The sequence below is a fragment of the Tursiops truncatus genome, chromosome 20 (assembly GCF_011762595.2).
Source record: "Tursiops truncatus isolate mTurTru1 chromosome 20, mTurTru1.mat.Y, whole genome shotgun sequence".
Classification (NCBI taxonomy): Eukaryota; Metazoa; Chordata; class Mammalia; order Artiodactyla; family Delphinidae; genus Tursiops; species Tursiops truncatus.
The window spans coordinates 19,538,801-19,561,909 of NC_047053.1; the positions used below are offsets into that span (position 1 = coordinate 19,538,801).

At 40.3% G+C, this 23,109-nt stretch overlaps 1 protein-coding gene across 1 annotated transcript in view; it reads right to left on the minus strand.

The window, feature by feature from the left end:
• The window catches only part of LOC117309526 (AP-2 complex subunit beta-like), a 75,324-nt gene that overhangs the window by 22,559 nt on the left and 29,656 nt on the right, over window positions 1–23,109 (minus strand). The window contains 5 exon segments of the mRNA XM_073797711.1: window positions 6,186–6,445; window positions 14,419–14,517; window positions 16,064–16,229; window positions 18,255–18,279; window positions 18,282–18,360. Of these exon segments, the coding sequence (XP_073653812.1) occupies window positions 6,186–6,445; window positions 14,419–14,517; window positions 16,064–16,229; window positions 18,255–18,279; window positions 18,282–18,360 (629 nt within the window).

Sequence of the window (23,109 nt, forward strand, 5' to 3'; positions counted from 1 at the left end):
GTAGAGGGAGCTGGAAATCACTGACACAAATCTGTAGATTTCAAACTTCTAAAAAAAAAACAATAGAACCACCCACCCCCAACCCTGTCAACACACACACACACTTTTATCCAAACAACTTTTACGGGGAACCCCAAGCTATGCAACAGATGGGGGCAGGGGCAGAGGCAGAGGATAGATGGGCCTGCCTACTCCTCTCTGGAATCTGACGAGGGGCTCCTGGGACACGTCCACACACCCTGGAGCCCCCCAGGTGAAAACCATGTATCTAGATAACCCCAGAGTCCCGGCCAGCACTGCCACTCTCTAAGGCTAAACCGCAGTTTCCAAGCAGTAACAGACCGGCTAATGTTTTCTGAGAGCTTCCTATAATCCAGGATCTGTGCTTAGCTCCTGACACATGCTATCTTATATTGGCCTCACATGTTCTCCAGGAGGAAGACCCTAGTAGTACTCTTAGGATCTCCATTCTCAGCTGAGGAAGATAAGGCCCAATGCAAGGATACTGGGCATTATAAGAAAAGTGTCCAAGTTCATTCAGCTTGAACATGATGGAGCCAAGAAGCAAACCTAGATAGTCTGGGTCTCGAATCTGGGTTCTTAACCCAGCCTGTAAAGCCTCCCAGTTTTGAGGGGTAAGTAGCATCTTTGTGAGTTAAAGTTCCCAATTCCCCATCAATTGACATTGTAACGCCATTTTTAGTTTTGGGGTTTTTTTTGTTTGCTTGTTTTGTTTTCTTTTGCTTTGTTTTTAAGAAGAGGTATGGGAGTGACCCCCAATTCACCTCAATCTCTTATCTAAAAGAGATTGTGATCAGGCCAAAAGAGTAGAGCTCAGAGTTACTGTCTAACTTGAGGATCAAGCCATTGACTTTGACAGCAACCATGGCTGCTGGGAAGATTGTTCCTGCAAGTATTTTTTGATGACAGGACAAGGTGGGAATGGAAACAGAGAGTAGCATCTGATACCTCTCAGGGCTTTAAAACCCGCCTTATTGGAGTCCCCAGGTGGCACAGTGGTTAAGAATCCATCTGCCAATGTAGGGGACACAGGTTCGAGCCCTGGTCTGGGAAGATCCCACATGCTGTGGAGTAACTAAGCCCGTGCACCACAACGATTGAGACTACGCTCTAGAGCCCGCGAGCCAAAACTGCTGAGCCCATGTGCTGCAACTACTGAAGCCCATGCGCCTGGAGCCCATGCTCTGCAACCAGAGAAGCCACCGCAATAAGCCCACGAAGTGTAGCCCCTGCTCGCATGCAGCAATGAAGACCCAACGCAGCCCAAAATCAATCAATCAAAAAAAAAAAAAACACCCGCCTTATTTACCAGGCACTACACTCCAGTGACGTAGACAGGATTATCCCCATTTCATGATGGCAAAACTGAAGCTCAGAGAAAATCTGCTGGAGATCCCCTAGGTCAGAAGCGTCAGAGCCTGGATTTGAACCCAGCACTCTCTGACCTTCCATCACTCTACACGAGACCTTGGGAAGAGTGGGTCCTTGCCCTTCTTCAGAGCCTTCCTCAAAGCCTTCCTTCTTTGCCTGCTTCCACCATAGCCCTTGTCACCAGCCATACCAATACTTGTTGCCACTTCTGCCTCTTTTACTACCCAGAGAGCCTTGGTGGTAGAGTGTGAGTACACACAGGTCCCTCTGTGAAGGTCTGCTAGGGAATGAACAGCCCAGTCCAAGTAACCCAGACCTCCGAGGAGATGAGAACCACTCCTCCACGAAGGAAGGATCTTAGATTACAGGAGAACACCACTGGACTGCCCAACACCACTGGACTCCAAGCACTGAGAACCCCTCCGGCCCCTGGAAATTCACACTTCCTCCCTCCCACACATGGTGGCCTTCTTTGGTCTCTGGGAAATTCCAGGGCAACTTTTGACTTCTAAGTGGGTGCCCAGGAGCCAAATTTTCCCCCAAAGTTGAGTGTGTGATGGGGTATTCAAATTCTCCCAGCAAGAAGGACTCTTGTCTGTCTTTCCCTCTGCTTCAGGACCAAATATCGCACACGACAGTGTGTTTAAGAACCTGGGATCTGGAGTCCGCCAGACATGGGTTTGAGTCATGGCTCTGCCTAGCTCTGCGATTTGGGGTAAATTAACCTCCTTAACCTCCCTGAGCCTCCAAGAGGAAACAGTTAGTAACTAACCGTGACCACACAGTGATGTTTTGAGACTCAAATAAGATAATGCACAGAAAATGCTTAGCACAGGGCCTGGTTCAGAGCAGGTGCTCAAAAGGAGTGGAGCCTTGAAATTGAGCCCTGCCCTCTCTCAGAGGCTCTGAGCGGCTGGTAAAGGAGGAGCCGGTGGTCAGAGTGGAGCAGGGAGAAGCTCACCTGTGGGAGGGGGGAATGGGGACAGGAAGGGAAGCCCAATGCTGAGTCAGTGGGAGCCACGGAGGGCACAGTGACTCAGACAGATGTTCTCACTCAAAGAACCTGCCCCAATATTAACCACAGGAAGCAGATAGGAGTTCAGGCAGTAGGGCTTTTCCATGGTAGAAACCCACGGGCAGTGTGCTAGGGAGGTGGAAAGGGGACACCAGGGTGGGCAGGGAGGGGAGAAGATTAAACTTCAGGCTGTAAAACAGAGAGCGAGACACAGGGCACAGTCTCTCCCACAGCCCCTCGGAGCGAGGTCCAGGAAGATGAAAAGGGCAAGCTGCCTGGGACCAGGAACAAGCAGCTCCAACTTCAGTAGAACACCCTCTTTCCTGTAATCTAAAATCCTTCCTTCGTGGGCTGAGATCGGAGAACCTTAGCTGAAGCCTAGAAAGAAAAGAAAGGAACTCGGGTTGACTGAGCCCCTACCCTGCGCCTAGGGCCAGAACTTTATAATGAGCTTTATCTCTAGATACCTCTCTTGTGTCCACACAACCCAACACTGCAGGGCAGCACCCCCGTTGCATATCTAGGGGCCCAGGTGAGAGAGACGGCACCAGCTAGACGTGGCAAAGTGGGGCTTCAAACCCAGACCTATATGGCTCTCTCAAACCTGTGCTTTTCCTTTCAGAAAGGCAGCACCATTCTTCAGCACTGAAGCTGTCGGTCCTGGGTTCAAGTTGACACTTCTGTCAACCACTAGGTATGTTAACTCGGATCAGTCACTCATCTCTCTGGGCCTCAGTTTCCCTGGCTATAAACCAAAGAGAGTAGTGGTACCCACTGCATAGGGTGTGGTGAGGATTGAAGGAGTTCAAGCCAAGCCTGGTACAGAGTCAGTGCTCCATTTATGTCGACTGTGGAGCTTGTGCTCTTCTCAATAAAGCCACTCCCTGGGAGAGTGGAAGAAAGCACGGCTGCCCCCACCCCATGGAGGCTGCAAAGGAGAGAGCCCTGGGCTTGGGGGCTAAGGACATGATTTCAGAGACCAGTCCTACACGTTACCTGGGGTGTCACCTTGGACAAGTCACTGGACGTCTCTGAACTTCAGTGTCCTCACCTCTAGAATGAGAATAGTGAGGCTACCAACTGTGCAGGGTAATGGTGTCATGCCGGGTAGGTGACAGCCCCTAGCATGGTCTAGAGGAGAGCAGAGACCAGGAGGCAGGGACTGGAATTGCCTTGTGGTGGAGACTGATGAGCTGTGGGCAGTAAGAAAGAGAGGGGAAGGGGCGTGGAGGAAGGTTCAGATGCCCAAAAAGATCCAAACCCTACTGCCAAACCAAGGTGGGCATTTCCCAGCCACAGAGAGAGATTATGATATTCACGGAGCAAAGATGGATGGGAACATTACAGGACTGGGGTCCTTACCCTTTTCTGTCATCTTCTGTGGAAGGTGGCCACCAAGAAACTTACTGTCCACAGAGACCTTCACGCTGTGCAACCCAGGGGAAGCTGCTCACCCACTCTGTTCCTTCTCTTTTTGGTGTCTGCGCTAGGAGAATGATGTTCACAAAGCTCGTGATTGGGAGGGATGAGAATGAGGAGGAATAAACTAATGGAAAGGAAAGACGTAGAAGACCTCAGCAAAGAACCCCTCCCCCCCCCCCCCCCCCCCCGCCAGGGCATTCAGTGGTATCTCCCTTCCTTCGGTCCCTGGCTGGGAGATGGAGGCCTGAGGAAGTCACAGGAAGGTGTGGCAGAGGAGGACCAAGCCACAGAGACCAAAATTAGCAACAAGCTGGGGCAGGGAAACCCTGTGTGGGTGCAGCTCTAAGGGAGGCAAAGCTCCAGCAGGGGAAGGTGGGTGTGGACTGCTGTTCCCTCCCAGCTTCCACGGGGTCAAAGTGGAACCAGCATGGGCTGGGGCTGGGGGGCGGGCCGGGGGAGTAGGGCATGAAAGATCCGGGATCATATTCCAGCTGTGTCTGTGTGAGATCGTCTATTTGACAAAGGTGTACTGAATACTGTTTATACCCAAGTCACTATTCTAGAAGCTAGACAAGGGTATGACAGGAAGAAGCCCAAGCGCCTGACCTCAGAGAACTTCAAGGAGAAGAGAGATGCAAGGCAAAACCTGACCATGGTCCAAGGGCGAGACCAGTGAAATGCCATGAGGAGTTCAGAGGACAGAGCTGGGAAGGGAGAGAGATCCAGGTCAACCATCTGAGCCAGAGCTATGAGCATCACAGTTGGAAAGGACCTTAGAGGTTTTCTGATTCAAACGTCTCAGTTTCCAGATTAGGAAACTGAGACCCGGGGAAAAGGAATTCTTTGCATGAAGTCATGTAACGTACTGGCATCAGCAGAGCCAGCTGAGGACCTAGGTATCCTGACTCCTCAGGCCCATCCCCAGCACTATCATGGTTCCATTTACACCCCTGACCAAGGCTGACAGGTGATCTAGCAAACGGAGCTCAGGTAGCCCAGGACAAATTCATTGTCAGAACCGTAAGAACTCAACATACTCAACCATGGCCTTCAGCTTCAGGTAAGATTCAATTCAGCTGCACAAAGAAACCCAAAACATTCCGAGCTTTTGCAGCCTAGTTTTTAATCTCTCAGGTGGAAGTCTGGAGGCCTGAGGTCCAGGCTATAAGAAAGCTCTGATCCACAAGGTTGCCAGGGACCCAGGCTCACTCCAGCACCCTCTTTCCATCCCTAAGTTGCGGCCTTGGTCCTACAGCCTCGAGTGAGGGCACCTGCACTCCCGGCAGCAGGGCAGGATGAAGAAGAGGGGGCAGACCTTGTCTTTCAACAAGGGTTCCTGGAGGCTGTCACATGACACATCACTTTACAGTCTCCAGTGGGAGGCTGGAAAATAATTTCTTTTATTGTGGTACGTGGGCCTCTCACTGTTGTGGCCTCTCCCGTTGCGGAGCACAGGCTCTGGACGCGCAGGCTCAGTTACAGTGAAGGATAAAAATAGCTAAATGTATACATGGGCGGACCTCATTTTATTGCACTTTGCAGATATTGCAGTCTTTACAAATTCAAAGTTTGTGGCAACCCTGCATTCTCAGATGATGATAAGCATTTTTCAGCAATACAGTATTTTTATTTTTTTATTTATTTTTGCAGTACGCGGGCCTCTCACTGCTGTGGCCTCTCCCGTTGCAGAGCACAGGCTCCGGACACGCAGGCTCAGCGGCCATGGCTCACGGGCCCAGCAGCTCCGCGGCATATGGGATCCTCCCGGACCGGGGCACGAACCCGCGTCTCCTGCATCGGCAGGCGGACACTCAACCACGGCACCACCAGGGAAGCCTCAGCAATACAGTATTTTTAAATTAAGGTATGTAGACTATTTTTTTAGACATAATACTATTGCACATTTAATAGACTACAGTATAGTATAGACAACTTTTATATGCACTGAAAACACAACAACAAAAAACTTCATGACACTTCATCGCAGTGGTCTGGAACTGAAGTGCACTATCTCTGTGGTACACTTGTACAGGCTTTTTACCAAGTTTTCAACTCTGGGAAAATTTCTAGCCTCATCTTTCTGGAGACTTAAGCAACTTTCAAACTTTATCCATTTAGAAAATCTTCACCACAATTTTCTAAAGGCACAACCTTACCTACCCTGAGGTTAGAACACAGAGGGGCCTTTTAACCCATTGTTTGTGTGTGGTCACTAGTATTCAGATGAAGCCTCCAGGGCAGCAGAGTAGGTTTGCCAAATGCATAGCAAATTTTTCTAGGCTATAAAAGCTTGAGGAAGACCAACTTCGTCTAAACAGAGAATCACTTCTCACTCAAACCTAGTTTACCTGCTTACCTCCCATGATGTACTGGCAAGTGTTTGCGATGGATTCCATGACTTCCTTCCACAGAAGCATTGGGCGGCTGATGATACACTGAGGCCAAATAACCAATGTGGCAGATGAGCTCATCCAACAGAGTTGGCTCAATAAGATCTGTCTCCTCAGAGATCAGTGGCTTCTCAGACAAGACTACTTCTTTGGCTATGACAGGATCAGTTGAGAGAAGGCGCCAATAAATAGAGCCCCGGTCTCGAAGGTCAGGATTATCAGAATCCTAATGAAAAGGCAATGGCAAGAAGGTTTAAATGTAACCTTTCTCCATACAGAAAGCCAAACTGCTGGATTTATTATCAAGGCAATGCTTAAGTGATTTACGCAGAGTTGGCCGTTAAGAAGATATTTAGACTCAATATATTGTTAATAGAGCCATAATTCTGTAATCTCTAATGTTTCCAAGAATTTAAATATAAATTGAAGTGGGTTAGTTCTAAGACTCAAATTCAACATGAAATTGGGAAAAGGAAAATAAAGTTTAAGCCAGTAAAAATCAACTGCTTACGATGGCCTCAGGACATAAAAATAATGTTTTTAACTGCTTTAATATTAGCAGGATTATTCATGAAACACATCTTACATATATTTCACCCATACCTTCTTTCTTCATTCAAATATTTATTAACTATCTCCTATGGAGACACTGGCCAGGCCCTGGAAATAAAGAGACAACAACACAGTGCCTGACTTCAATGAGCTCAAAGAATATTAATTATTACAATATAGTATGAGAGGTACTATTACCTAAATAATAAAAAAAACTGTTCAAGAGAGAACATAACGAAGTGCTTCTAAAAGGGGTGACACTTGAATTTAGTGGTCTCGTTTTTTTTTGTGGCTGTTTAAAAATAATTTTATACATGGTCATGGCTAAGAAAAATTTATTATCAATGACACATCACAATTTAGAAATGTATAATATAAAAATAAGTCTCCCCCTATCATCCAACCCTACCCCACCTTAACTCCCCATCCCCCAAATAGCCATATTAACAGTGCACTATATATCTTACCAGAGAGCTCCCACACATATATATTTATTTTATACAAAACCAGTTTCATAGTATATATACTGCTCCTCAAGCTGCTTTCCATATTGGAACATACAGCTGCCATTTTCCACTGTATATGCAGCACTGCATCATTATTTACTAGTGTCCTATTGATGAACATTTAGGCTGTTGCCTCTTTCTCCCTCCTTCCTACTATTTATTTTTGCAATCATTATAAAGTGGCAATAAATATCCTGGTATCCACCTCTCAGAATGTCTATATAGTGGCATTCATTTACGCATGAATTGTTCCAGTGGTATCATGTTATTAAAGGCAACAATCAGTCCCATTTCAATTTCTGTATTTAAAACACATACAAAAATATTTTCTTTAAACTAGGCCAGGGTTTTTCCCATGAGTTTCTACATAAGCAGATGAACTGGTTTATAATTTAGCCATTTAAGGCACGTATCATTCAGCTCAACACCAGAAGTGACCCTGATGGTTTTATATACATTTTCTTAATCATGTATTATTTAATTTGCACTCAAAATGGAGTGCTGGTTAAAAACAAAAAAGCATAAAGAACACTGAGATACAAGTTAATACAGTATAAAAATGGTAAATTTTACCTCAAGATAATCTTTATCACATTCATAGGTTGCATTATTCTAATAGAAATGCACATATATACATGTATTATTCATATCAAAATGTTTGTAGCATTTGAAATGCCAGGGTTAAAAAAAGGGAACAGTGATACTATCCAATTTAAATGAGTTTGTTTTGTTGCTTGTTGGGAGGGGGGCTAATTTGCTCCTGAGGAAGTGTTTATAAATAGCAGCCTGAAACCTCCTCACTTAGATTTTCATTTGGAAACAAAGCGTGAATATTATGAAACATAAACAAGTTGATTTTTTAAAAGAGCAGAATACAACTTTCTCCAAGTATCACATCAGGAAAGCAATCCCCTGTCCAGCTTTTATTGATATTTAAATTAAAAGTTAAATTTTAATCTGTATATTCAGTCCCCAAAGCATGTCATTTAAAATTTGTAGACTATGCTTTTTACTACACAATGAACACTACACATCACTTAACTGGGAAAACTAAATTTGCCTTTATATAGTAGTAAAGTTGTTAAACATATTAAAATAAACTACGTAATACAGCTTAATAATATACTTATCAAAATATTTTTTTTTTACTTCAAACTATTTCTCTCATATAGCTGGTACATATTTAACCAAATGGCCAAAAAAAAAAAAAAATTCCTGTCGAGATTCGCAAAATATATACTTCTGTGAAAATAGCTTGAGTCCCCCCACAAATTCAAAACACTGCAACAGGACAAACTTCTGGAGACAGAATCACTGGATCAAAGGGTATACGTACTGTAAATCTTAACAGAAAAATTTAGTCCTATGAGAAATGAGAAAATGAGTGCATGTTTTCCAGGACTAGAAGTGAAGAGTGGGCAAGGATCTCCACTGTCCAAATTCAGTTATCCTGAGGGGTGATCTGTTAGGACTACTATCAGCTGGCCTTCACTGCCTCACTAATTCACATGGAGACCAAGATAAATCAGGCCCAGTCAAAGCTAATGACAAGAAAATAGAAACTTTTTATGATTTTAAGGTGCCATTATGTGTTTGGTGACTCAGAAAATTTGGTTTCGGATCTACTGTACTGCTAGTCTTATAAGGCCCCCATAAGGATCTCGAGAAAATAGTGTATTTCCCAAAATTTGAGAGCTTCCTAAACAATTCTTACCAGGCAAGCTCTGAAACAGTAATTCTTAAACTATAATGTGCATCAACATTTTAACACACCAGGAAAGCCACTGAAAGTGCAGATTCCAGACTTTCTGATTCATTATGTCAGAAGTGGGGCCCAGGAACTTTTATTTTTAACAAGCAGCACAGGTGATTTTGATGATGACGGTCTCTTGTTCACAGATGGAAAAACTAAGGTGAAGACTTCTTTTCCATGTACTAAAAATAGTAATTACTAAAGTTTGGACACTTCTATGAGTATTCTTTACTAATTCCTCTAAGACTATCAAAGCAAAAAGACAAATCTTTGAAATAAAGCCACGGATTCAAGGGTTGGTTTTCTTTTCCCCTAATTTTTTATATATATATATATATATATATATATATTTTTTTTTTTTTTCTAACCTGTTGATCTCTGTCATTTAACTGGGGCGTTCAGACACATTTAATGTACTTATTGATATGGTTAGGTTTGGAACTGTTGTCATTTCTTTTTTATTTGTCGTATCTGTTCTCTGCTCCCCTTTTATTCTTTTTTCTTTATTGCTGTTGTTTTTATAAATTTATTATTTTTTGGTGCATTGAGTCTTCGTTGTTGGGTCTTCATTGCTGTGCGTGGGCTTTCTCTAGTTGCCACGAGTGGGGGCTACTCTTCGTTGCGGTGCGTGGGCTTCTCATTGCCGTAGCTTCTCCCGTTGCAGAGCTTGGGCTCTAGGTGCATAGGCTTCAGTAGTTGTGGCACGTGGGCTCAGTAGTTGTGGCATGTGGGCTCAGTAGTTGTGGCCCACGGGCTTCAGAGCACTCAGCAGCTGTGGCACACGGGCTTAGTTGCTCCGTGGCATGTGGGATCCTCCCGGACCAGGGCTCAAACCTGTGTGCCCTGCATTGGCAGGCGGACTCTCGTCCACTGCACCACCAGGGAAGTCCCATAATATTTCTAATCATACCACCATTTTATTTAAAATTAGAAGCACAAAGATTTCACATATACGCCACTGAATCCTCAGCACAGATAAACAACACGATTAAGTCTACTATAAAGACAGAACAGTAGTATGACAGAGAAATTTGCCCAGTCACGTCCTGAACCAGTGGATGTAGCAGAAACAGAACCCCACCACCCAATTCAAATTAACGTAACTCAGCAGATCATGCTGCCCTCAACTTAAAAATTTATGGCTGGTAACATAAATATTAAATTAGGTTCTTATTTCACGAACTTGAGAAAAAAATTCCAGAGGAAAATTCCAGTGGAAAAGACTTATATAAATGTGCTTATTCTATTATGCTAATGCCTCAGATTTCATTAATTGGACAGAAAAGGCAAGTCTAGAGAAACTTTATTAATTATTTATAGCCAAATATGAAATAATCATCCACAATAATCTTAAAACCTCTAAGTTCACTTATTTATACTGGCTTATACACAACAATGCTTCAGGCAGGGAAGACAGGAAATGCGTATTCTCAAAAGTCATTCTTAACTTTCAGACTTGAGAAGCAGCATTAACAGAGTAGAAAAGGGCAAAGACTCTGGAGCCAGGCTACTTGGGTTTGAGTCCCAGTTCCACCCCATACTAACTGGGCCGGCCTCTCTATGTCTCAGTTTCCTCACCTATGAAATGGGAAGAGTAACAGTATTAACCCTTACTGAAAGCCTGGCACATAGTAAGCACTATACAGATGACTGTTGTTACTAAGATTCTCTACTAGTCCTTGTACAGAAAATCTAGAATTAGGAACGTCTGATGGTTTATTTATACCCTGCCGTGTTCTAGAAAAGGATTTAGCAAAGCTTATAAAAATACATCTAAGGCTAGAGAACATAAATTAGAAGCAAAGGCAGAAAAACGCAAGCCACGATGACCCACACATTTTCTACGGGAGATCCTTAAATTTGATTCTAAGGTTTCAAACATCTGACATGGAAAACAAGTCTAGTCAGATAAGCCATTCAGAGGGGCAGTTAATTACATACTAATGCATAAGAGAATCCAAAACTGGTTAGGAATTTTTTTATGGGGTTTCATAGAGAAAAAAATATATAATGGAATAAATACTTTGATAACAGATCTAAAGAGGATAGTTTCTCATGACAACCCTTACTACAGGATGATGATATTAGTGTAATTCAGTAAAAACAATTCTAATAAGGGTCAAATACAATGCAGTCTAGATCCCCAGCTCTCTACTAATCTGGCTTGATTCAGTGGTAAATTTCAACATCTATAAGAACATAGGGAATCCTCCCTAAACACTTTATCTCAGGCAAATACTGTAATAAGAGTGAGTTTGAACTCTGACAAGAACCTAAAACACAGCTCTCCTATGCTGCCTGTTAAATACAGATACAGAGGCCTTAAGAGACAATGGAGGTGAAGGCAGGGTTCAGAACTTGTGAATACAATAGAATCTACCAAGACACTCACTTGATTATGAGGGTAGCCTTATCTATTCAGAAGTGAGTAGACAGGATTTCCCTGGTGGCACAGTGGTTAAGAATCTGCCTGCCAATGCAGGGGACACAGGTTCGAGCCCTGGTCTGGGAAAATCCCACATGCCACGGAGCAACTAAGCCCGTGTGCCACAATTACTGAAGCCCACGTGCCACAAGTACTGGAGTCCGTGCTCCGCAACAAGAGAAGCCACTGCAATGAGAAGCCTGCGTACCACAATGAAGAGTAGCCCCTACTCGCTGCAGCTAGAAAAAGCCCGTGTGCAGCCAAAAGTAAATAAATAATTAAATTTAAAAAGTGAGTAGACAAGGAGCAAAGCCAAAATTCTTTTTAGAAAATTGTTCTAACTCCATCTTAACAGAGATACAAATGGGTAACAAAGGGTCTAGACTAGGAAACCTAGAATGCTCAATATAGATAATATTAAATAACCATTGCCTTGATGGTTATGGAAATCGCTTTGCTTCAGGCAAAAGGAAGTTTTAGAAAAAACACTTCAAAGAGCTCTAACAAATAAATTTTAAGAGATGTAAAATTAATAATAGGAAAGGTATATCTATTTTCCAAGGTGGATGAATGTCAAGTGGCCTCTCAGCAGTTAAGATGATTTTGACTATTCCACACATACATAAACACAGAATCTTCAATTTGGCTGAGGCATGAATCTGTCACACAATGTAAGCCGAGACAGTCTCTTACCTGCCAAGTGATTCTAGGTCACCACCCAGCACTCCCATCTCTACATTTTCTCTTTCCTTATTTTCTACTTCTTGTGGTAACTTTCATGGAGAGCCAGATATTGCTGATGCTTTGAAATGTGGCCGTCAGGGGAGAGTTAAAACTTGAGATACTTTAATAAACAGAAATCCCATGATTCTTGAAGAAAATGAGACTTCTGAGAAAGCTAAGAGACTGTATAAATATGTATTTATCTGTGTTTAGGGAGTTTTCTGAAGTGTTAATACATAGGCCTCATTAAAGTCAAGTTTACTATATTACCATCTAGAATAAACACAAGACTTCTTTGAATCTGGTTAATTAATACAGAGCTCTTTCTTTCATACAGAGGAGAGAGGCTCCAGGGCCTGTAGCAAGACAGAAATGAACTTCAAGGCCCTAAGATGAAGTCAAATACATGGCTAATTTAATGGCAATCACCCTACAGAGTCTGTAATAAGCACTACATGATTAAGAAGGGGCAATTTCTATTCAAAATGGCCCCCTGTAGATGACCTATTAAACATTAACGTGAAAATTAACGTCTAACCTAAACTACTTTGATTCAGAAGATGACCAATTTCTGCTCTTAGTGCCAAGACATGCCTCATCAGTGATGGACAACCTCCCAGTCCACTTTTCATGGACAGATGGTGAGCCATGGCCTGCCCTTGACTCCACATACTCATATGGATGCGTCTTCACACTAATCATAATGGGGTCAAGTGAAGGTTTAGAGACTTGGGGCAATAGCACATTAAAAAGTTCATTCATAATTTGTTGGAGAAATGGAGAAGACTGAGAGGTACAAGGGGTGGAGTGGGACACCTCTATTTTCTGTGAAGTGAATTTTCTGACATGCTTTAACTCAACTACTGTTGGTCAACTGCTCCTTAAAAGATAATCAAGCGATAATTCTCAGTAATGTTTACATGCATCAGTAATCAGACAAGACAATTATCTTAATTTTTAGTTCAGGATTTCTTCACATTTGAGTTCATTGATTGTAAAACATCTGTACTGGAATCAAGTGTCAGAAAGTAGCCTTTGACTCTAGCAGTTTTCTTGGCTGTATTTTTTTCAGAGTTGTATAGCATATTCTATAAACAATTTATTTAATAATGTTGTCTGCTTTATAGTATTCCATTAAGTATTCAAATGCCTTATCTGCCCGTCGAACTTCTTTTCCTTAAAATGGATTCCTGGCATTTCTAAAATTAAATACTGTCAGAGGAAAGAAGAACTTTGCATTTATCATGTACAAAATGATGCACTTTGACCACTTAACAGATGATGCATTGGCAACTATTCAAGGTTCACATTTGTGGTCTCAGTTTGGAACTGGGTTTCAAGAAGTGTACTAAGTGCACACCCCAACCGTACTAATTAATTACAGGATTTACCATATTTAGTCCTCCAATTGTGTTCACTATTGATATGAAATAAAGCTCCCCAGAGCAAAAAAAAAAAGGAAAGATGACAGCTCAGAGCTAGGTTAAAGAACTATAAAAGAGTTCAAATGCTGTTAATATACAACTATAAAGAGATGAAAGAGGAAAATGGTAAATTGAATATCTGAATCAGATTCCATGTGTAAACGCACATCATAACTCTTGACAGCCTGCTAAAGCCAGCCTGTTCTCAAATTCAATTAAGAACATTACTGGATCATGATGGACTGATCATTATACTAGTTACGTCAGAAAAAGTAATTACTTTGATTTCTGTGTATCCAGCTGGTTGCCACATTCCTGAAATCAGAACCCTCCCTAAAAGGACCAAAAATACTAAATAATTAAGGAAGCAGCATTAGCACTTTAAAAGTACTTAAAGAGAAAGGCAACTTATCTAGAAGATAGAACAGCACACGAGATATTTGTCAAAGCATTTACCATCTCTACAGGGTACTTTCATTTGAAAGCTGAAATTAAGTCCCCCAGAAGGAGATACTGTGAGACTCAATGTCATTTTCACAAAGTCATGTCCTTCATTAACACTAAAGAGTCTAAGTTCAATTTTCATGAATTATCATTAAAACTGGAGTCAGTCAATTCATTTAGAAGCCATACAACCAGTTCTAATTCAGCAGAATATGTAAAAGAGGCACTGTTTTTATTTTTTTTAACAGAATCTAAAGACTGCACTCCTTCCGTTTAAAATCTCTGCAAATGAACCTTCTTGGAAGAAGTTTCACAATTTCCTAGAATTTAAAACAAGACAAATCAACTCCATGCTTTTTTCAGACTTCTTACCTGTGTTGCCAAACTCAAGACCTGCTGTACCAGCTCCTGCGTTTCTGATGGTTTCTTGAGAAACAGCTTCACTATGGCAGTAAGCAGAGTGAGCTGTACCTAAGCAAATGTAATTTAATAGGTAAAGTGAAAGGCATTTGCATTATTCCACACCATGAATTCCAAAGTGATATTTTCCCAAATATGACTTACTATGAGGTCTTTCTGATTTTGATTAAGAAACAAAGGTTAAAACTCAGCCAATATACACAATAGCAGTCAAAGGTTTTCATCAACTGAAAACTCACTAGCCTCCTATCTCCAAATTGCATTTTTTGGCATCAAAAACTGCTGGTTTGTTTCTGGCCCAGATAATCACCTGTATTTCTTAAAGTACACGCTAACATACTGATGGCAATAAAACTGGTTCCTGACCAAATCCTTTATTATTTACTTCCACCAAAAGCTACAACTTCCAGGGAATTAGGGAATCATTTATCATACTGAGGCAAGAGCCAAGACAGTAGAATTATGCCAGATCACAACCAATTAAGAGTGGCATGCTAGGGCTTCCCTGGTGGCGCAGTGGTTAAGAATCCGCCTGCCAATGCAGGGGACACGGGTTTGAGCCCTGGTCCAGGAAGATCCCACGTGCCGCAGAGCAACTAAGCCCATGCGCAACAACTACTGAAGCCTGCGCGCCTAGAGCCTGTGCTCTGCAACAAGAGAAGCCACCACAATGAGAAGCCCTCGCACCTCAATGAAGAGTGGCCCCCGCTCGCGGCAACTAGAGAAAGCCTGCGCACAGCAATGGAAGACCCAATGCAGCCAAAAATAAATAAATAAATAAATGAAACAAATCTATTTAAAAAAAAAGAATAAAATTTTAAAAATAATAATTAAAAAAAAAAAGAGTTGCCTGCCGAACCATGAGACTACTGGCTGGTATATGTTCCTTGTAGGGCCTATTAAAATTACTATGATAGATTACACACATGAACTTCAATTTGCAGTGAGTACAGATGCCGGGGAAAAAGCTTTAATAATTTATCTGCTTCTCTGGGCCTTTGACTCGAAGGTCTCTCAGTTTTGGTAGAAGACAGACAGAAGATGGGAAGGAGTCTAACCATCCACAAAGAATCTTTTCAAACTGCACATGCCAGCCTTCACCCCAGACAGAAACCCCAGCTGCAACTGAGCCACAACCATTACTAACAGCAATGGGTAATCATCTTTAGGTGACAGAAAATTAAAAAGTAATAACTACTGCTCTAAGTCAGTAGTTGTCAAAGTGTGGTTCTGGACCAGCAGCAGCAATAGCATCACCACCCTCAACCTTGTAAGAAATGAACATGCTTAGGCCCATCTCAGACCTACTGACTCAGAAACTCTAGGGGTGGGGCCCAGCAACCTGTCCTTTAACACAGGTTAGACACCAGTGCTTAGGTGCTTCTAAGGCTCACTAAAGTTTGAGAACCACTGTCTAAATTAGGCAGGCTTGTTCCAACAGAAGTTAGCACAACTGAAAAAGGTCACCCCTTTTGGGGAGAAAAATGAACATACTATATGTGTATATAAATTCGCACACATGAAACTGCCTAACCTTTACCTTTCCTGAAGTCGTCCCCAAAACATCTAATACATTAAGATATAGATGGGAACTTACCTGGGTGCTATCATCATGAAAACCTTCCAGGAAGCTCTCTAGTAACTCATCTGCATTGTCAATTCTTTCAGCATATTCTCCCACAATCCAACTCATAGCTGCTCGAGCGTCTGGCTCATCCAGTGAGTCTAAGTTCTCACACAAAGTGGCAATGATACTTTCATATCTGATATAACAAAATGCACTATGGTTACTGAAGGCAAAACTGAGAAGTGTATTTAACAATGAAGCCTACAAAGCAAAAAACCATGGACGAGGTACCCTAAACCACCACCAAACTACAAAGACTTTTAGCCAAGAGAATGTACAGGCTTTAAAGCCAGAAAATTATAAACGTCTTCAATTTTCCTTCAATTTTCCTTCTAGTTATTCCTTAATAACTAGACCATAAATCTTTATAAAAGCTTATCAGATATTCTTTTCACAAGGAAAAACTAACCTATGGTTTAAGATAATACCACTACCTTACATTTCTCACAGTCTTTCTCATAACTAGATCAGAGAATTTTCCTATTACTTCATTTTACCTTCATCGTAGAGGAACAGAAATTCCACTTTACTATTAGGAAAATGGAGTCAGACAGCAATAGCATCCAGAAACAGTAATTTTGTCTCTTATCCACCTATCTCTGCTTTCTATAGAGATCTTTATGTTCTTTCCTCCCAAGGCACCCACACTAATGACCTGTTTTTCTAAAGAAATAAGCAATTCAAGTATTTATTTTCACAGGTCTATAGCTCTCATTCTTTACCATGTTAAATCCATCTCCTTGGCTAATGTGTTTTTTTTCTTTTGCGGTATACGGGCCACTTCCGTTGCGGAGCACAGGCTCCAGACGCGCAGGCTCAGCGGCCATGGCTCACGGGCCCAGCCGCTCCGCAGCATGTGGGATCTTCCCGGACCGGGGCACAAACTCGTGTCCCCTGCATCGGCAGGCGGACTCTCAACCACTGCGCCACGAGGGAAGCCCGGCTAATGTAGTTTTAAACATCAGAATGAAATTGTATAATAAATGAGATATGGACAACTGAATAATACACTTAATTGTCTGCCCTATTTCCACTGATTAAACCAGGTTCTCGATAATGCTTTCTTAAACTTAAACTATCATAATCCCTCAGTAATACAGACCAGAAATGGACACATTTCTTTACCAAGCATTAAGATATACACCTCCCCACTTAATCAAGAAGTTTAGAAACCCAACCCTCCTCTTTCCTGGGAGAGTGGTAAAAGTATATGATCCTTTTTCCAAAAATACCATTTCTAGAATTAAAAAAATATATATATATATATAGAGAGAGAGAGAGAGACAGTACACATAATGCTTAATAAACCACTACCTTATTAAAATATTTCTTCTAATTCTGAGTCCACCACTAAGCTAACTAACTGTAAGTCACTTCATTTCACATTATCTTTAACGATAATCAGAAGCCTTAGCACAGTTCATCTCTATGATTATAAGGTAAAATGAGATTTAGGATGCTTGTAAGATCTGCTCTTATTTCACTCTTTTCAGGTTCCTTAATTGTTTGCCTTCAAAAGCAAATCTGAAAAAGTATTTTTGTTTCATAACTAAGAGGCCTCAATGTGAAAATTTTTGTGGAGTGAAAATGTAGATTTTGTATATCTTAATGGAAGCAGCTACAATACTTCAGAAAAGGCCTGAAACTCTGACAGTTCATTGTGGCATGTTCTATAATTTTCTACAAGTACTAGGTAACATACTAAGTGAATAGTGAAGCTGTCACCTCCCTGGCTTTTACAATAAGGTGACCATATAATTTATTATTCAAACTGAGACGTTTCTGAGAGTGAAAAGGGGCACAATTATTAATTATGCCTGGTAAGAGGCATAAAATGGATTATGCCCAGACAACGTGGAATATATGGGTATCCTTATTTAATAGTAACTTCATCACCAAAGAATCTGGCTAACTTTAATATATGTCAATTGACAATGCATATTCAGACAGAGCTTCAATTCTTCTAAAAGTGATAAAGCAGAGTGAAAAATCAGATTTTAATCCTTGTGCTAACCAACTTATATGTTTCTGATTTTTAATAAAGTATTCAATTATGACCAGTTACTTTACAAACTAATTCTTACCTAGCCAACCTCAAAGTGCCTTACTTAAACATTTCCTAAATGATCTGAGGAAGAGGGGCAGAAGTATCTGGACGTACTTGTTGGGGTATTTGCGGAAGATATAACAATCGCCTCTTGGACCACATAATTTACTTTGGTTTGGATGAGATCAAGCAATGTGCTTACACAGCGCTCTGCAGATTGCTGCTAAGAGGAACATAATGAGAAGTCAGATGATCTATCCAATAACACAACCTCAACATAAAAAATATTTTTTTTGGAACATTCAGGTGTTATCAACTAAACTAGACTAAAAGATGAGGCACTTAATTTGACCACACTATACTAGAGGCTGGGTTATCTGATGGAGATATACAGAAGTTCTAGATATACTCCAAATTTTACTCATTACAAGAAACAGTTCAAGTGAAAAAAACCATCTTGGATAGCCAGGATGACAGAAATGAGAAGAAAGCATAAGTCAAGGTAGAAGGAAAGAATAAGAATGAAAGAATAAGGCAAGCGAAGAGGTCTTTATCTGCAGTTCATGAATGAGCACAGACAGAAGGCATCTTTAAACCTCTTGAAATGAAACTGCCAAATTTCATTTGTGCACACAAGCATATTTTCCTGGGAGGTTTACAGTTTTCTTTATATTTTCAAAGTTCTCTGTGACTCAAAAAACTGTAAGAAAAATTTGCCATCTTCTGGGCTATATAACTGCAAGTCTATGGCCTTAGATAAACGGCAACTTTCCACAGCCTATGGCTCATCTATAAAATAGAATTTAATCTATTAGTCTTTCATTAATGAAGGGAATATGGAAGAATACAAGTGACAAAACTAATGTATTGAAACAATAAGTCATAGTTTTTAAAAGAAGGTTCCAGAAGAGAGATCCTAACAACCAAGAACTGATTTATCATATATTACAATGTATTATGATGGGTCATTCCATTATATGCCTCCCGATAAGATGCAATAGGAAATTCACAGCAGCATCTAAGAGGTATTCTTGCCAAAAACACTGAATATGAATATTACCAAGCCTCTAGATTTAATTTTCTAAAGGGGATGAAGGAATGAGATAAACAACATCACTAAAATACTATCAGCCAAATCTAGACTCTGGAAAATTCTACAAGCCTAATGATCTAGTCCTTTCAACAAATGGCACCCAAATAAATAAATAAAGACTTAAGAGACGTATTAACCAAATGCAATGTATAGCTAGCTCTCATTTAGATTTTGATTTGAACAAGGCAACTGTAAGAAGACATTTAGACACAATTAGGGAAAACTGAACATGGACTAGGTATTTAATGAGATTAAGAGTTACTGTTTGTTGAGTACGGTAATGATATCATGACAATTTTTTTTTTAGAGGACCTTATCTATTAGATATACACATTGGACTACTCTAATAAGATGATATCTGAGATCTGCATTAAAATATAACAGTAACCCACTCCCTTGAAGGGGGAGGGAGAGGGAGAAGATCAAATGGGAACAGCAATGTGTTGATATTTGTTCAAGATGGATGGTGGGTATATAAGAGCTCATTAATCAATTTTACCTTAGTGTATACCTAAAAATTTCTGTAATAAAATCTCTTAAAGGTACAAGTTAAACCATTCCAAGCAATATAACGAAAACAAAATTGCATCTTGAGGTTATTTATATGAGGTCATATATATGATGATTCTGTTCTCTTTTATTATTGTAGTTTTCCCATTTTTGAATTCTATTTTATTCATTTTCAACTAGTTATTTCCTGTGCTGTTATTACAACAGCAAAACAGTTGGGAAATTTTAAATATAAAAGTTATGATAAATTATAAAGCATGTAAGGGTTAAATTATCAAATTACACAGTACAAATAAAGTACTCAGCATAAGGCTTGATAGAAAGCTAACATTTACTGAATCCTTAGTTTCATTATTATAATAAAGATAAAAAAAGGTCATCTCCCATGATGCATCAATATTCAAAAACAATTAAGTCTAGGATAGTAATTTTCAAGCAAATTGTCATCTCACCTATATTGCTTTTCATTAAATTTTAAAAACATCATTAAAGCAGTATGGCAGAGGAACAAAAGTAAATATCCAATCATTGTATATACAAAGTAAGTCCAGAAACAGAGAAAGGCATAGACATATAAAATCTAGTATATGATAAAGGCAACATTTCATAACAGTAAGGAAAGGATGAATTGTTCTTGTGTTTGATCCCCACACTCTTATCTTTAACCAAACCATTGCCATTAAAGTAGAAAATAAAAGTTGAATTTTATATAATTTTGAAGTGAAGCGCAATTTTCTAGGTGGTCCACTAAAGATATCATTGGGAGAGGGACTTCCCTGGTGGCTCAGTGGTTAAGAATCCGCCTGCCAATGCAGGGGACACGGGTTCGAGCCCTGGTCCAGGAAGATACCACATGCCACAGAGCAACTAAGCCCGTGACCACAACTACTGAGCCTGTGCTCTAGAGCCTGCAAGCCAAAACTACTGAAGCCCGAGCACCTAAAGCCTATGCTCCGCAACAAGAGAAGTCACCGCAAGGAGAAGCCCGTGCACCGCGACGAAGAGTAGCCCCCACTCTCTGCAACTAGAGAAAGCCCACACACAGCAACGAAGATCCAATACAGCCCAAAATAAATAAATAAATAAATTTATTATTTTTTAAAAAAGATACCATTGAGAGAAAATGGATAGAACTCACTACATAAGGAAATGTGAACTCCTATGCATCAAGAAGTCAAATGAAATCAAAAGGAAAATAATTGGGAAAATAACTGTTAATGAAATGAAGGGGTATTAAATGAATTAATACCTTTAATTATAAAACAACTTTAAAAAATCAATGTGGAAAAGATAACACATTGAAACAAGATACACATGCCATGAAAAAGCAATTCCAAATGGCTAAGCGTAATGAAAGAAATGTCACCTCAACTAGAGATCAAAGATTTAGCTACAAGGATCCTCCTTATAACCATTATTTGGAAAAAGAGCAGAAACAACTTTAAGTAAGGTCCATACAGGAAGGGAAAGGCTAAATAATTATGAAGCAATCATCCAGTATATCTACAAACCACTAAAAATGATGTAAAATATTATCAGTAACATGGGAAAATGTCCATGTATAATAAGCAAAAAAAGCAGACTACAAAAACATAAATAAATAGCATTTGTAGAATGATCTCATTTTTGTAAAAAGCACACCTGTTTATGGAGGACTATGTAAACAAAGACTTAAAATCATGTCCACATCATCTCTGGAAGGGTAGAACAGGGGTAGGAGAAAGCAGAGTGTTCTACTTTTAACTTGTCTTTTTTTTATGATTTTATGTAGTAAATACATATGCTTTTTGTTTGCGTAAGACATAAGTCAGTACCTTATCTTGAGCTACAAAAATGAGAAATGGTAAACACCAAAGAACAGAAGAGTGGGAAGTGAGGAATACCTTAACTTAGTGACTTAATCTCTCTCAAACAAAACCAAACATATAAATAAATCTCACAAACAAAATCATTTTATTTGTAAGAAAAGGAGGGCAGGGGTTTATTTCCTCCTTAAAGAAACAGGTATACACTGTAATATATACAGCTTTAAATCTGTCAATCATACCTCAATAAAGCTGGAGGTGGGGTGGAGAGTAAAATCTATTTAAAAAAACAACCAAACAAAAAAGAACAGGCAAAAGTTACTGAAAAAACAGTACCATGAAATTGCTTTTTCAGTGTTATTTATTGACTCATGGCTTATGCTTAATCTTTAACCTAACCAACTTAATATGATAAAATTATACATTTTTTTCACCTCAGGGTACTTAAAGCAACAAGGAAACACCTGTACTTACAGTCATGCTAAAAAGCAACTCCAACTCTTAACACCCAAATTTTACAATAGGCCCTGTTATCTTAGCTAAGCACTAAACTAAAATTCTTTTTTTCTCATCTGTCATATCTTTGAAACCAACTACACATTAAAAAAGGGTCAGGTGCCCTGAGAGAACAGCAGCAGCTCAGTCTGGAAGCTACAGAGAAAGGCTATTACAATTCCCTCGCTGGTTCTTGCCCTTGTCCCATGGATAGGTTAGGTAAAAACAGGCAATCACTGCCTCTCCTGCCCCAATAACTGTGTCTGGACTAGGCAACTCTTTCCAACTAATAACTTTCATGATTTAACCAGTTCTAAGAAAAGTTCTTAGGCAAATCCAGGTAACTGGAAATAAGAGAACACTATCTAAAAGGCAGGATTCTTGAAGGCTGATCTTAAGCTTCCAAAGGAAGTTCATTCCTCACACACTCATATTCCCACCAGGGCACCCTGAATCAAAGGAAGAAGTGAGAGCCACCAGAAGTTCATCTCTTCCAGAAGATGATGGATAACTTTTCCATTTAGTCACAATAGACGGTACTAACAGCTGCTAGGAATCTAGATGCTTTGAGAACACTTTCTAGTAATTCCAGGGATAGAAAAATCTCTTTAACTTTGGAATGAGACTCTTTGCAAGAGCACTGTCAGAGAGGTTAGTAAGACAATGACATTCTGGCAGTGAAAAGCACAAAATGACTCTTCTGCTACCAAAACAGCTCTGAAAATTGTCTGCATTAATACCATAAGCAGGTGGCTATTCCACAATGAGAAAAGAAAAAGAAAAAAGTTAAGTAGTGGTGGTAAGTTAAGAAGTGTGGGAGTAAAAAAAAAAAACATGTAACACATCAAGATCCAATAAACAGATTTTCCCATTTCTCAAATGGAGCAACAGAAGTATATATTAAGTATGTGAAGCAACTGAGCTGGCAGAACCAGAAGTAGAAACCAGGATTAACTGACTTCTTGCTATAACAACTACTCTACTAAACGATTTATCAGTGGTAACTATATGAAGCAGCATTCAGTAAATAAAAACAAGGAAGGCCAATTAGGAATTTGGCTTTCAG